The 13015-nt window shown below is 34.3% G+C and overlaps 1 protein-coding gene across 4 annotated transcripts in view; it reads right to left on the bottom strand.

Moving 5' to 3' along the window:
* The window catches only part of Fer (FER tyrosine kinase), a 365128-nt gene that overhangs the window by 139835 nt on the left and 212278 nt on the right, over window positions 1–13015 (bottom strand). For 3 of the 4 annotated variants that reach the window (XM_042692001.1, XM_042691999.1, XM_042692000.1), the window contains 2 exons: window positions 10317–10432; window positions 7871–7981 (listed from right to left, as the gene is read on the bottom strand). In XM_042692001.1, the coding sequence (XP_042547935.1) occupies window positions 7873–7981; window positions 10317–10432 (225 nt within the window). In that variant the 3' untranslated portion in view covers window positions 7871–7872. The remainder of the gene's footprint in view (window positions 1–7870; window positions 7982–10316; window positions 10433–13015) is intronic. The other variant, XM_042692002.1, reaches the window with a different exon arrangement.

Here is a 13015-nt window from a genome sequence, read left to right as displayed (position 1 = left end):
AGGGAAAGGGAAGGGAAAGGGAAAGGGAAGGGAAAGGGAAAGGGAAAGGGAAAGGGAAAGGGAAGGGAAAGGGAAAGGGAAAGGGAAGGGAAAGGGAAAGGGAAAGGGAAAGGGAAAGGGAAAGGGAAAGGGAAAGGGAAGGGAAAGGGAAAGGGAAAGGAAAGGGAAAGGGAAAGGGAAAGGGAAAGGGAAGGGAAAGGGAAAGGGAAAGGAAAGGGAAAGGGAAAGGGAAGGGAAAGGGAAAGGGAAAGGGAAAGGGAAGGGAAAGGGAAAGGGAAAGGGAAAGGGAAAGGGAAAGGGAAGGGAAAGGGAAAGGGAAAGGGAAAGGGAAGGGAAAGGGAAAGGGAAAGGGAAAGGGAAAGGGAAAGGGAAGGGAAAGGGAAAGGGAAAGGGAAAGGGAAAGGGAAAGGGAAGGGAAAGGGAAAGGGAAAGGGAAAGGGAAAGGGAAAGGGAAAGGGAAAGGGAAAGGGAAAGGAAAAAAAATTAAAAAAAAGGAATTATGCAAACTTAAAAGACACTGGTTAGCACTACTAAATATCTCCATGCTGCTGATCACATGTATGGTGTATAACATGTGAACACCGTTATATGTTTCAGACTGTGATAGACAATTTGCTCCAGGAAAGTTAGAATGAACTTGTGACTTTAAATGAGCATCATTATTCCACAATACTGTGAAATTCTGGAAATTATGTAATCGCTTAATCACAATAAAAAAAAAAAGAACCTCGGGGAAGGTAGGGAGGGAGGGGATGGTAGGGGGAAAACAATGGAGGGGGGTAACAATGTTCAAGAGGAAGTGTACTCATTACCTCACTCATGTAACTGTAACCCTCTGTATAGTATCTTTACAATAAAAAAAAAAAAGACACTGGTTAGAATAACATGTCTGGATCACTCACACCTTAAGTCTCTAAGACAATATAAACTGAATGAGCTTGATTTCCTTTTGTTGCAATCATATATAAGCTGTTGTTATTAAGGTAAGATATATTCTGATAATATTTAAAAACCTCATGAAGAATACAATAATTCTAAGATTTTCAAAGCCGTAGCTCATTTTAAAATTAAGATTCATTTGAGAATCTTTAGAGTTGAGAATGTATCAGAGAATTACAACACTTAATTATATCTAGTAAGTACCAAATTCAGAACAGCTAGATCAAAGCAAAGAGAATTCCAAGACATGGAAACAACAGGTCTTTGTTTTTTGGTTATTGACCTTGTCACCAATGTACTTTCTTCTTATTTTATTTCATTTTTCTTTTTCCATTGGTTTATCCCTGGCAATCACTGTCTTTGATTCTGGTACCCTCCCTCTTGTATATACATTTACAGATTTGGGGAAGGGAAGGGGAATAACAAAATGCTGAAAGAAGGACAAAGGATGACTCATTCCAATAATGATATTCACAAGACACTATGTTGAAATGAACTATATAACTTCTGGGGAGGAGGAGGAGTGGGGAAGGAAAGGGAAGGAATAATGGGAGAACAAATAAGGAGTGGGTAACAATGTTTGGCAAGAAATGTACTCATTACCTAAATCATGTAACTGTAACCCCTCTGTACAGCATTTTACAATAAAAAAATTTTAAAAACAGGGGCTGGTAGAACGCTTGCCTTGCATTCCTGAGGCCCTGGGTTCAATTCCCAGCACCAAATAAGCAAAAAGAAAAAAGCCAGAAGTGGAGCTAAGGCTCAAGTGGTAGAGCGCTAGCCTTGAGCTGAAGAGCTGAGGGACAGCGCCCAGGCCCTGAGTTCAGGCCCCATGACTGGACCCAAAAAAATAAAAAATAAAAAAAAACAGACTATTACAAAACTAAAGTTGAGACATTTTTTAAGACATGCTAAAATAAGCCACCTCTATTGAGATCCAACACAGTCAATGCTGTACTTGGAAGTAAAGGTGTGTAGTCTGTTATCCACCATAAGAAATGTGGTAATCAAAATTTAACCACCCACCTGGAAAAAGGCGATAGCTGCCCGGGCTATAAGTATTTCTTGAAATCAAATCTTATTTTTTAAAAGTTAACTGTATTCATTTGAATTCCTAATAAAGAATTATCTGCAAAACTAGGGGTCATCTTATGTATACATAAGCTTTTCTGTTTCTGTGCTCAGAGTTTCTTCACATTAAGAACTGATTCATTTTATTCAACAAGCAATCAAAGTATTCATAATTCAAGACTGATTCAAATGAAGACAGGATCATCTTATAGTATTCACTCCACTTGAATTCTCAAATGTTTATAATTTCCCTAAACATGACTCTGGTTTAAACATATTTTGGGTTTATGACTCCAAAGAGCTCAATTATCTGACAAGTATTGAAGTATATAAAATCTTTGTATAAAACATTTTGGAAATAGTTTGTATGTTAGACACTGAGCACTTATTAAATCTTGCTTTTAACCTATGCTTTTCTAAATCTTCCCTTTACATTTTGACTCCCAGTAGAGAAAAATAACTAAGATGAAAATTTCTGTTTGTCGAAAGAAAGTCATTTGCATATCTGTGCATATGTTGAAGAATTATAGAATGGAGCCCTATAGATTCTCCCACAAAAATATCTTTAACTACTAGTTGGTTTCACAAGAAAAATGAAAACACAGAAGTTGCACTGTGGCTCAAGCAGTAGAGCGCTCGTCTTGACCTGAAGAGTACAGGGACAGCGCCCACGCCCAGAGTTCAAGCCTTAAAACTGACCAAAAAAAAAAATTAATTAATTTTAATTTTCTTTAAAAAATGAAAGCACATGTCCATACAATTTCAACAGGAATATTCACATCAACTTCAACGTGAAAGCAACTCAGAAGTCTATCAATATCTGAAGAGATAAGCTACAGTATATTCATATAATGGAATACAACACAACAATTAAAACAACTTAGTCACTGATAGCTATTAAAATATGAATCTCAAAATTATTATCCTCAGAAGACTTTAGACAAAAAGGGAACTTATTTTATAATTCCATTTAAGTTCTAAGAAATTCAAACTAACATATAGTGACAGAATGCCATGAGTTATTGGCCAACTTAGGTATATGAAGACCTACAAAGAAATAACCACCAAGATTCATGAGAAAAATTTGGAGTGATATGTGTGTGCAATGCATTACCTTGATCATAGTAATGATTTCAAAATAATGCACCTAAATTTTAATATATAGAGACTTCATGAATGTTATACTTCAGTAGATATCAATTATATCCCAGGATGTTCTCAAAGAGTAACAACTAATAATGTGAAAAATTTCAATGTTTAATACTTATTTTCTAGAAAGTCAATGAAGTGCTTCTTAAAAAGTTTTTGTTACATGTGAAAAAAAACCCAAGCTCAAATGAAAATTACTATTTTACAAAACAAGTATCTGCCACCATGAGCTTGCCAGCTTTCCATTAATGTTCAAATTAGACTAGCTGTGAAACAAATATGGTCTTTTGATATAGTATAATGAACTGTATCACTATTTGAAAAGCTGAATGAGGAGATTATTTTCCAAATAACTAAAAAATTATGCTACAAAATCATGCCTGATCCACATAGAGCTCCCCTATGACCTAGCAATCCCACTTTTGGGCATTTACCCAAATGATCACAAACAAGGCCATACTAAAGCTACGAGTACAACTATGTTTATTGCAGCATTATTTACCATAGCTAAGATATGGAACCAACTCAGATGCTCCTCAGTAGATGAATGGATCAAGAAAATGTGGTATATATACACAATGGAATTCTATGCCTCCATCAGAAAGAATGACATTGCCCCATTTTTTAGGAAATGGAAAGACTTGGAAAAAATTATATTAAGTGAAGTAAGCCAGGCCCAAAGAAACATAGGTCCCATGGTTTCCCTTATTTGCAAAAACTAGTATATGCCGGAGACAAACAAACTGTCAGGCAAGTTGATATTAAGCGAAATGAACCCCAAAATAAGGATTCAAATGTTTATTTTTTCTTGCAATTGTTTCTAACATATTTATAAGATGATTTCTTTGTTGCTTTGTATGTCCCTCCCCCATGGTATAACCCCTGTTTTCACTGTATTTGATGTTGGTATAATTTGTGGAGGGGAAGGGAAAAAACAAACTGCTTAAATAGGGTTACAGGTGGACCCATTACAACAAGGAGATGTACAAGATGTTATGTCGAAAAAGGAACTTTACAACTTTGGCGGGGTTGGGGGTGGGGGGATAAGCGTGGTGGTATGGGGGTGCGAGGGTGGGAAACAAAGGAGGAGGCAAAAATGCTTGATAAGAAATGTACTCACTATCTTGCCCATGTAATTGTAACCCCTCTGTATGCTATTTTCACAATAATAAAAAATAAATAAACAAAAAACTCATGCCTGAGTAAAAACAAGCAATGATATTTCAAGATGAATGAATGGATTTAATAGAACAGAGTGAAAAATTCATCATGGTTTCAGGTTTTACAAAGCTTTTAAGGAAATTTGGAAATTTTTACTCTAGAAGACAGATCAAGAGGCCTCCCAAACACTAACCCCTGTACTCTGTGAATGTGATGAACATACCTTTCTCATAAAAATGCTTTGTCCCAAAGTAAACCCAATCTAAAATAGGGAGATTATCAGGACCTGATCCAGTCATAGGAGTCCTTTTTAAAAATAGTAGCCATGATTCTTTAACTTGTAATAGAAATATTAAGCCAGAGAAATTCAAAACACTTGAAGATTTTGACAGGCTAGTACTAGCATTAAAGATGCACAGACTGAGGAGAAAAGGAATAAAGATGAAAGACACTCACATCTGATTGTCAGTAGATAGAAATAGTAAACTCAAAATAATAGCTGCAGGCAAATGGATTCTGCCAACATCTGAATAAGCCTGGTAGTGGATTAGAGCTCCCAACTGTGACAATTTGTTACACAGCAATGGAAAGCTAAAACATTTACTATAAATCAAAATGTATATCAACTTTGATCCAACAATCCTACCGCTGAGTTTTTGTCCTACTTTTGAATGACTTTTACTAAGAGTTCAAAGTTACTGAGAGCTCTTCTCAAAAGATTTTAAAAAAGGAAATTACTGGTTGGATAAATTATGTAAATTCACAAAATCAAATACTCTATAGTTATTATAAAGGAGAGGTGGAAATATATAGATGACTATGAAACAATAAACCCAACACAAGTTTCCTTTAAAAAGAAGTGGTAGGGGCTGGGAAGGTGGCTCAGTGGTAGAGTGTTTGCCTTGCATGCATGAGGCCCTGGGTTCGATTCCTCAGCACCACATAAGCCGAAAAAGCCAGAAGTGGCACTGTGGCTCAAGTGATAGAGCCCTAGCTGAAGAGCTGAGGGGCAGTGCCAAGGCCCAGAGTTCAGGCCCCATGAGTGACCAAAAGAAAAAAAAAAAAAAAACAACAACCAAGTGGTGATCCTCTGCAAAGAATATCTTCCTTTGGTCTTATTGTGTGAATGTCTAGAGTCCTGTTTATCATGTCCAAGTGTAATTTTTCATCTTTTACTATCCATTGTGTTTACTTATAGTTTATAGGTACATTCTAATTACTACAAATGAGGGAAACCATGAACCCCATGTGCATATGATCATATAAAAAGATGCTTATGGAAATGAACTCCAACAAATGGAAATAAGAGGATTTTTATGCGTTTTTTTTTTTTATTTTTCCCCTTTTGTCACTGTTTTTAATTTCTGTACCTTTTTTGTATGTAAGTTTACCTGATTTGGGGACAGTAAGGGGAAGCACAGAAACGGTGAGACAAAGGGAGAACTTAATTCAACAGTGATACTCACTAGACACTACATTGGAAATGAACTATGCAACTTGAAAGGGGAGAGGGGTCGGGAGAGAAAAAACTAGGAGAAAATGAGGGAGGGAGTGATGCTGTTCAAAAAGACATGCACTCTTTACCTGACTTATGAAATTGTAACCCCTCTTTATACCACCTTTGGATTAAATTTTTTAAAAAATGGTGAGTCCTGAAGCAGTGTTACAGCATGATTCTTATGATTACATTTAAAAAGAAGAAAATCCAAAGGATCTACAGTAAATATCTTCCTGGAAAAGCAAAATAAACACACACTAAGACACTGCTAGTAGAAATCAGCTTAGGGGTATAATTTGATTTTTTTTTTTAATGCCAGTCCTGGAGCTTGCACTCAGGGCCTGGGTGCTGTGCCTGAATCTCTTTGTGCTCAAGGTTAGTGCTCTACCACTTCAGCCACAGCACCACTTTTGGCTTTTTCTGAGTAGTTTGCTGCAGATAAGAGTCTCACTGAGACTTTTCTGACCAGGTTGGCTTCAAACTATGGTCCTCAGATCTCAACCTCCTGAATAGCTAGGATTACAGGTGTGAGCTAGGATTATTGGTGCCTAGCCATAATTAGATTGTTGAACATTCATTTAATTTTCTACCTGTCATTACATTTTCAAAATATCAACAGACGTTACCTGTCAGGATATCGTTTCTGTATAAAACTTCCACTGTCTAATTCAACTTAGACATAACATTTGAAATTTACATCCATATTCCCTGGCTTGCCATTCATAATCCCCATCTAGTCTGCCCTCTCTTCCAAGAAGGGTCTTCTCCATGCAATTCCATGCAATTCCTTACTAACATTTGCATGTGTGTCAATAGCATCAACTATATTATATTAAATTCTTAAAATTTTGAACTGTATCTTTCCTATTTCACAAGATTGAAAGCTACCTTAAAATACAGAAATAAACAAGGCCAACACAGCCAACATATAAAGTACCCAACACAGACAATGTCATTAGGATAAGGATGAAGATAACCTATTAGTTCTACAGTTATATGGAAATACTGAAAAAACTGAAGAAGTAAGATATGTACAGGAAGGACTAAGAATCCTAAACACTAAAGAAATTTCACATGAGCAGCGTTTAATAGACAATCTATATTAGGCTCATAGTTCATTAATTGAAAAATTAGGAATATTTTTCATATTCCTTTAAATTTCTGCTTTTAAAATGAGTAGTTATTAAAAGTAAAACCCAAAAAGTTAAAGCAATTTTTAAGTTAATAAATATCAGAATTATAAATCTGATTGAAATAAATTTTATCTTTGAAATTTCTACAACCATAAGATAGACAATGAGAACAAAAAACACATACTAGTAGGGTTGTCTTTTTGTTGTTCCAACTTAACCAGAAATCATAAAAGAGAAATTTCTACATGACCATCCTGTCATGTGTCTACATATAGAAGCTCATATGTCACAAGTGACCCAAAGTACCATGAGATTATCGTAAGTGTCACAAAGAAGGTAAGTGGAAATGTACTTGGAAACTGACATATAGGGAGTAAATAAGACAGCAATTTAATTAATAATGCCACACTAAGTAACTGCCTTTCTCAACAGCTTTTCATACAAAAACATTATATAAAACTCTATTCCAGGGCTGGGAAGGTGGCTCAGTGGTAGAGTGCTTGCCTTGCATGCCTGAGGCCCTGGGTTCAATTCCTTAGCACCACATAAGCAAAAAGAAAAAACCCGGAAGTGGCGCTGTGGCTCAAGTGGTAGAGCGCTAGCCTTGAGCTGAAGAGCTGAGGAACAGCGCCCAGGCCCAGAGTTCAGGCCCCACGACCGGACCCAAAAAGAAAGAAAGAAAAAAAAAACCTCAATTCCATACCAAACTCTAATAAATCCATGCCCAAAATATGTTGGCTGACATTTTCTAAAAAACAGCACAGTATTATAACCTATAAAAATGTTGTATAAATATACAAGTTCTTTTGTTATCAGAAAAATGTTATATAAAATTCTTGGAAACATTACAAGGAGAAATCAAAGAGACTGAACACAAACAATGCAATAAAACATGACATTAAAATGTCATCAAGCAAACCTTCAAATCACATTACCTGGGACAAGTTCCATAATGATGTAGACAGGCTGTCTTTGTGTGCAAACTCCTATAAGTTTGACAATATTGGGATGATCATATTGCTTGAGAATTCTAGAGAGAAATTATAAGAACAAGCATTTGAATAAAGAAAATCAAGCATTAGCTGATAAAGGTCTGTACAAGTAAAATACTCATTAATCCTAATTATTAAAATATAAGTGTGACCGAAATGATGACAAATAGGATGTATATAAACTAGTGTTGATAAATACTGACAATATAACCAAAATGAGAAAATTATTTTTTACATTTCTGCACTTGAATTTAGTGTCCTACTCTTGTTCAGTTTATTGCCCGCATCTGTTATTCTACAACTTGAGCCACAAGCCCTGGCCAACTTTTTGCTGATTGGAGATGGAGTCTTTTAAACTTTTCTGCCTAGCTTTGAATACAATCCTCAAAGTCTCAACCTCTTGAGTAGCGAGGATTGCAGACATGAGGGTTGCAGACATGATTCCTATCTGGATAAGAGTCAATTATTAATTCAATTAAGCACCCATTTAAAAGTTGTTACTCACTCTGAATAATCATCATAAATAAGAACAAAAAATAGAACTTCCCAGTATTTTATGTTCTTCAAAAATTATCACTCCCTGGTAAATACTACAAAGACTACCTTCACTAGATATCATAGTAAATTATTTCTTGAGATGATTTTCAATTTAAATGATAGAAATACAAAACTTTTGAGAAACATGGCAAAAGATTTAAAAATTTTATATCAGTTTCAATATAAGCTTCAGTTGAAGGAGTACAAACTTCATTTGGGTGAAGGTGAAATTTCATCACATTTCATCAATAAACTATACACAGGATTCTAATAAAAGTATGAGCTAAAAATATATTAGATACCCATTTGCCTTGATTTTAAGTTTTAGTTCTTCTTATTCTATATAAACTCACTTCTATGTGAAAATTACAATAGTCTTTCTGAAGAAGAATGCAAAAATAACTCTGGCCCAAGATACATTATGCTGCCTGTTGAATGACAACTCATTAGTACAAAAATTAAAATTAAAAAATAAAGTAAAATTTAACAAATTATGTGTGTTTTGTAATTGTTCAACTAAGTCAGAGGAAGATCAAAAAAAATGTTAAAATAATGATTTGTAAATGAAGTCAGACAGGGAAAAATCCTAGAGATTAAAGGAAATATTCTAGAATGCCTTGAAGCTTGAAATTTCTGAGACAATAAAGTTGGAAGAATGTTATATTTTTAGTTATGAAGGTGAGTAAAGAAACTGCACAAAATAGCCAGCCAGGAACATAGATAAGTCTATTAAAGAGGGTTGCATGGAAAAGAAAATTTTACAGTTTACATAAAACTCCACAATTTCACTTTAAAAGAAATTGAAGTCCACTTTGCAAAGGTTAAAAATTAAGAAATTTAAATACTTTTGAAAATAATTTTAGACACAGCCTTTTATCATGAGAACACCTATGAATTGTAAAATAATGAGACTAAATTTCAAGTATATAGAACAGTTTTTAATTTGTCAGTTTTCTGATTTTCAATAGTATATATTTTAAAAATTGTATCATTGTACAGATTCTTAATTCTAAAGATACTTAATACTGCACCCAATTAACTTGATCCATTCCTACAATATTTAGTGCTAAATGAGTATAGAAATTTACACCAAAACGATCCATGTCATGGGATTTATTATTGTCTCTTGGCCATTTCCGCTATGTTCCCATGCACAAAATTTATAGATTTGTGTATCATCCTTGTTCAAGCAACCACCCACCACCCATCATTGCATCCATTTCCAACATGCCCATCCAATTAATTTATTCAAATCATCACCCTATTTAAGTATTTTCAATGCAGGATAGCAAGGTGGATCATTAAATTTTACTAAAATAAAGGAATCAAGTTACAAAGTGAATTAGAAAAGAAATAGTATGTACATTTTTGAACAAATTCTGGACTGTTAGCTAAAGAAATGTATGATTTTCAGAGCTAATAAGCAGAAACAGAAAGTCAAAAGATAATATCTAAGGAATATAAACATATACCTAAAAGAACAAGGATAAAAATCTTTTATATGTATGATTGTGAAGAAAAATCACAAGATTACAAAATGTATATGCATGCTTAATAAAACAAATATATTTAAGGATTTAGAGAACAGTCATGTTTTTTAACACCTGTTCTTACCATGATTTTCTAATTGATTTACAATCTACCTCAAAACCAGAAATTTTCTTGCATTGTGAAAGTGTTTATTTATGAGTTCCTAATAGTGTTTACTTACTCCTTCAACAAATCACAATTCAAAATGTTTTCAAGATTACTTTTTAATAAGTTATGAATGCCTTATGAATAACAAACACATTATAATTATTAAGGGCATATTTTATACTATAGTAGAAAACTCACTTGGCTTCTTGTAAAAATTTTATTTTCAGTTCCTGAGGAAGATCTTCTTTACATGTTTTAACAGCAACAGAAGTTTTATCCTTTAACGTACCCCTATACACTTCACCAAAATTTCCCTGAAAACAAAAACACATGCATTGTTTGGTCTGGTAAGTATAGCATGTCAGTGTGTCAAAAACAAGGAAAACAGGTAACATTTTGAGTTGATAAGTTTGCTTTGCATGAAAATAAAGGCAGTTGATTCTGTTCTTACAAACTCTTCAACCTTGAATATACTGTTCACACATTAACCGTATAGAAGACTGAGGACAAAGGAAAACTGAAAAGAAAATTGTGAGAAAGAATAAAAGGAGAGACCCAAATGGATGTTCTCAGAGGCATGTGACTCCTTCCAACTAGTTTATCCTCTAAATATTACATTTTATTTGGTTTAAAATTTATAAGTTAGTGAAGTTCCAAGAAGAAACTAAAACTGACATCCATGTCATAGCAGTTTGTGAACAGGAAGTGAAGAAAGGGAGTGGAGTCAAGGAACAGAATGGGGCTCATCAGTAGCTGCTGCCGTAGCCTGTCCATCTCCCCACCGTATCCAGGAGGAGGGGTGCTAACTCAAGTGCTAGTGCCACCAAGGATGAACTGATTGATAGGCCTACATCTATTTCAATGTAACATTTAGAATGATCAGACTAATAAAGAAATTCTGAAGTAAATTTACTCTCTTTTATAATACAAAACAGTACAATAATGATCTTAAAGCTAATACACTAGCACAACTATTTTTGAAAATTCTTTTAGATATTTCTATGCATATTCATGAATTTTATATAGCCATACTCACAATATGCAAATATTACAATACTGTTGAGCAAGATGTAAGTGAAGTAAATCTGTTGGTTATTGAGTTTTAGAATTTTAAGACAATATAACTCATCCTCTCAAATCTGCATATTTTAAATGTTTTATTTTTAAAATGTTTTTCTAAAAAAAGTCCCATATTCATGTATACTTTTTCATCTAATATTCAATTCTTAAATCATTTTTAAATAAAAGCTATGATTTGAATTCTCAACATAGTAAATCTTATAGTCAACTACAACAAAGAAAATTTGAGCATCTCTTTTCTCAAGATTATTTATCCAACAATTATCAAATAATTTACTTAATTATCAAATAATTCATAAAATTTATCTGAGAATAAATATTATTGTTCTACAGAATTGTTGCCTAACCTCTTATCTGAGTGATCCTTAAACACTTATAATTCATTTTCTCTAAAACTTACTTTACTCATCAAAAAATTCTTCCTGAATACATTACTTTATCAGTTATTATAACTATCATACTGGACCAAGTATAGTGGATCATGCCTAAAATACCAGCACTCAGGTAGCTGAGGCAGGAGGATTTTAAGTTAAAGACAAGCCTAGCCTATAGCAATACTATTGAAAGGAAAAAGATCCTACCATTTTCCATGTAAGTATTTAGCTCCCCTCAATACTTCAGTCTTTCCCTATTGCATCTCAGAAACAGTACCCTCAGAGACAGTACTTGTTCTCAACTTTTTTCACCTTTACTTGGTCAATACTCAGATCCATCAACAACAGCAGTGCCAAACAGAATGATCTTTGCTAGAGAAAACTTTGATTAGACTATTACTTTCCTCAATATCCATCCTCTCATTATTGTTATTTCATAGCTTTTATTTGGTAATCACAAAATATGTGTCATCATTTTCTACACTTTTTTCCTTTATGGAAAACATTCACCTGCCCTCAGAGAAAAGGTGATCTAATCTTTAGTTTCATTTATTATGCTTCCTCCTTCATTAGGACTTTCTCCTGAAGACTATTCTCCCATTTCAGAACACTCCTCACTCTGTTGTTCCTTCACCTCTTTCTAAAGGTTTCTGCCTTATATAACAAGCATTGGCCTTTGTGGGGTGTTTGAAAACTTTAAACATTTATTTGACAGCCATTACCCAGAAAACTTCAATTCTATCAACGGTGTTCAAGGAGCTAATCTCCAAACTGATAAAAGATTATGCTTTCCCAGATGATCTATTTTCAGGCCAAATTGGTTATGATACAGCCTAGGATACTCAACATTTCCAACATTCAAAAAGTATGACTTTATTAAGTCCTTGAGGGCAAATCTCATCAAGCTGCTTGTCATCATAAGATCTTGGTCCTTAGGGTTAATCTTTATCTCCCCTCCTCTAAGTGCTCATCCAATTCTCCTCAAATCTCCTTTCTCTTTCAAACTTCTACTGTGCTTCCAGAATTCACATTCCATCAAATTGGTACCCTGAAGTTTGATGATTCCCCATAAGGCCAATCTGATCCCATAGGATTCTGATTCCTATAGGAGACACTCAAATGATAATAAGGTGTCCTTTGTCCTCTCAACTTGAGTGATGAATTTTGCTCCTCATTTAATCCTACCACTCCTGTGGAGGTGGAATAGTTGGTTTTGTTTTTTGTTTTTTTCCTACTGAACAATTCTCTCTCCTGCATTCCTAAAACCTCTTAGCTTGAACCATTTCCATTCAATAATATCTATCTCTTACTATCAACCACTGTGGCTGCCTCCTATTGAATATGAAACTACTTTCCATCCTTCACTGACAATTTGTTTGTATGTCACTCTATACACTCTATACAGTATGCTCTTGTGTTTATTCTTGTTAATTTCAATAGACA

This window comes from Dipodomys spectabilis, unplaced genomic scaffold (genome assembly GCF_019054845.1).
Source record: "Dipodomys spectabilis isolate Male_0828 unplaced genomic scaffold, ASM1905484v1 ptg000147l, whole genome shotgun sequence".
Classification (NCBI taxonomy): Eukaryota; Metazoa; Chordata; class Mammalia; order Rodentia; family Heteromyidae; genus Dipodomys; species Dipodomys spectabilis.
The sequence above is the reverse complement of the archived record's forward strand: the minus strand, read 5'-3'. Positions and strand labels throughout refer to the sequence as shown.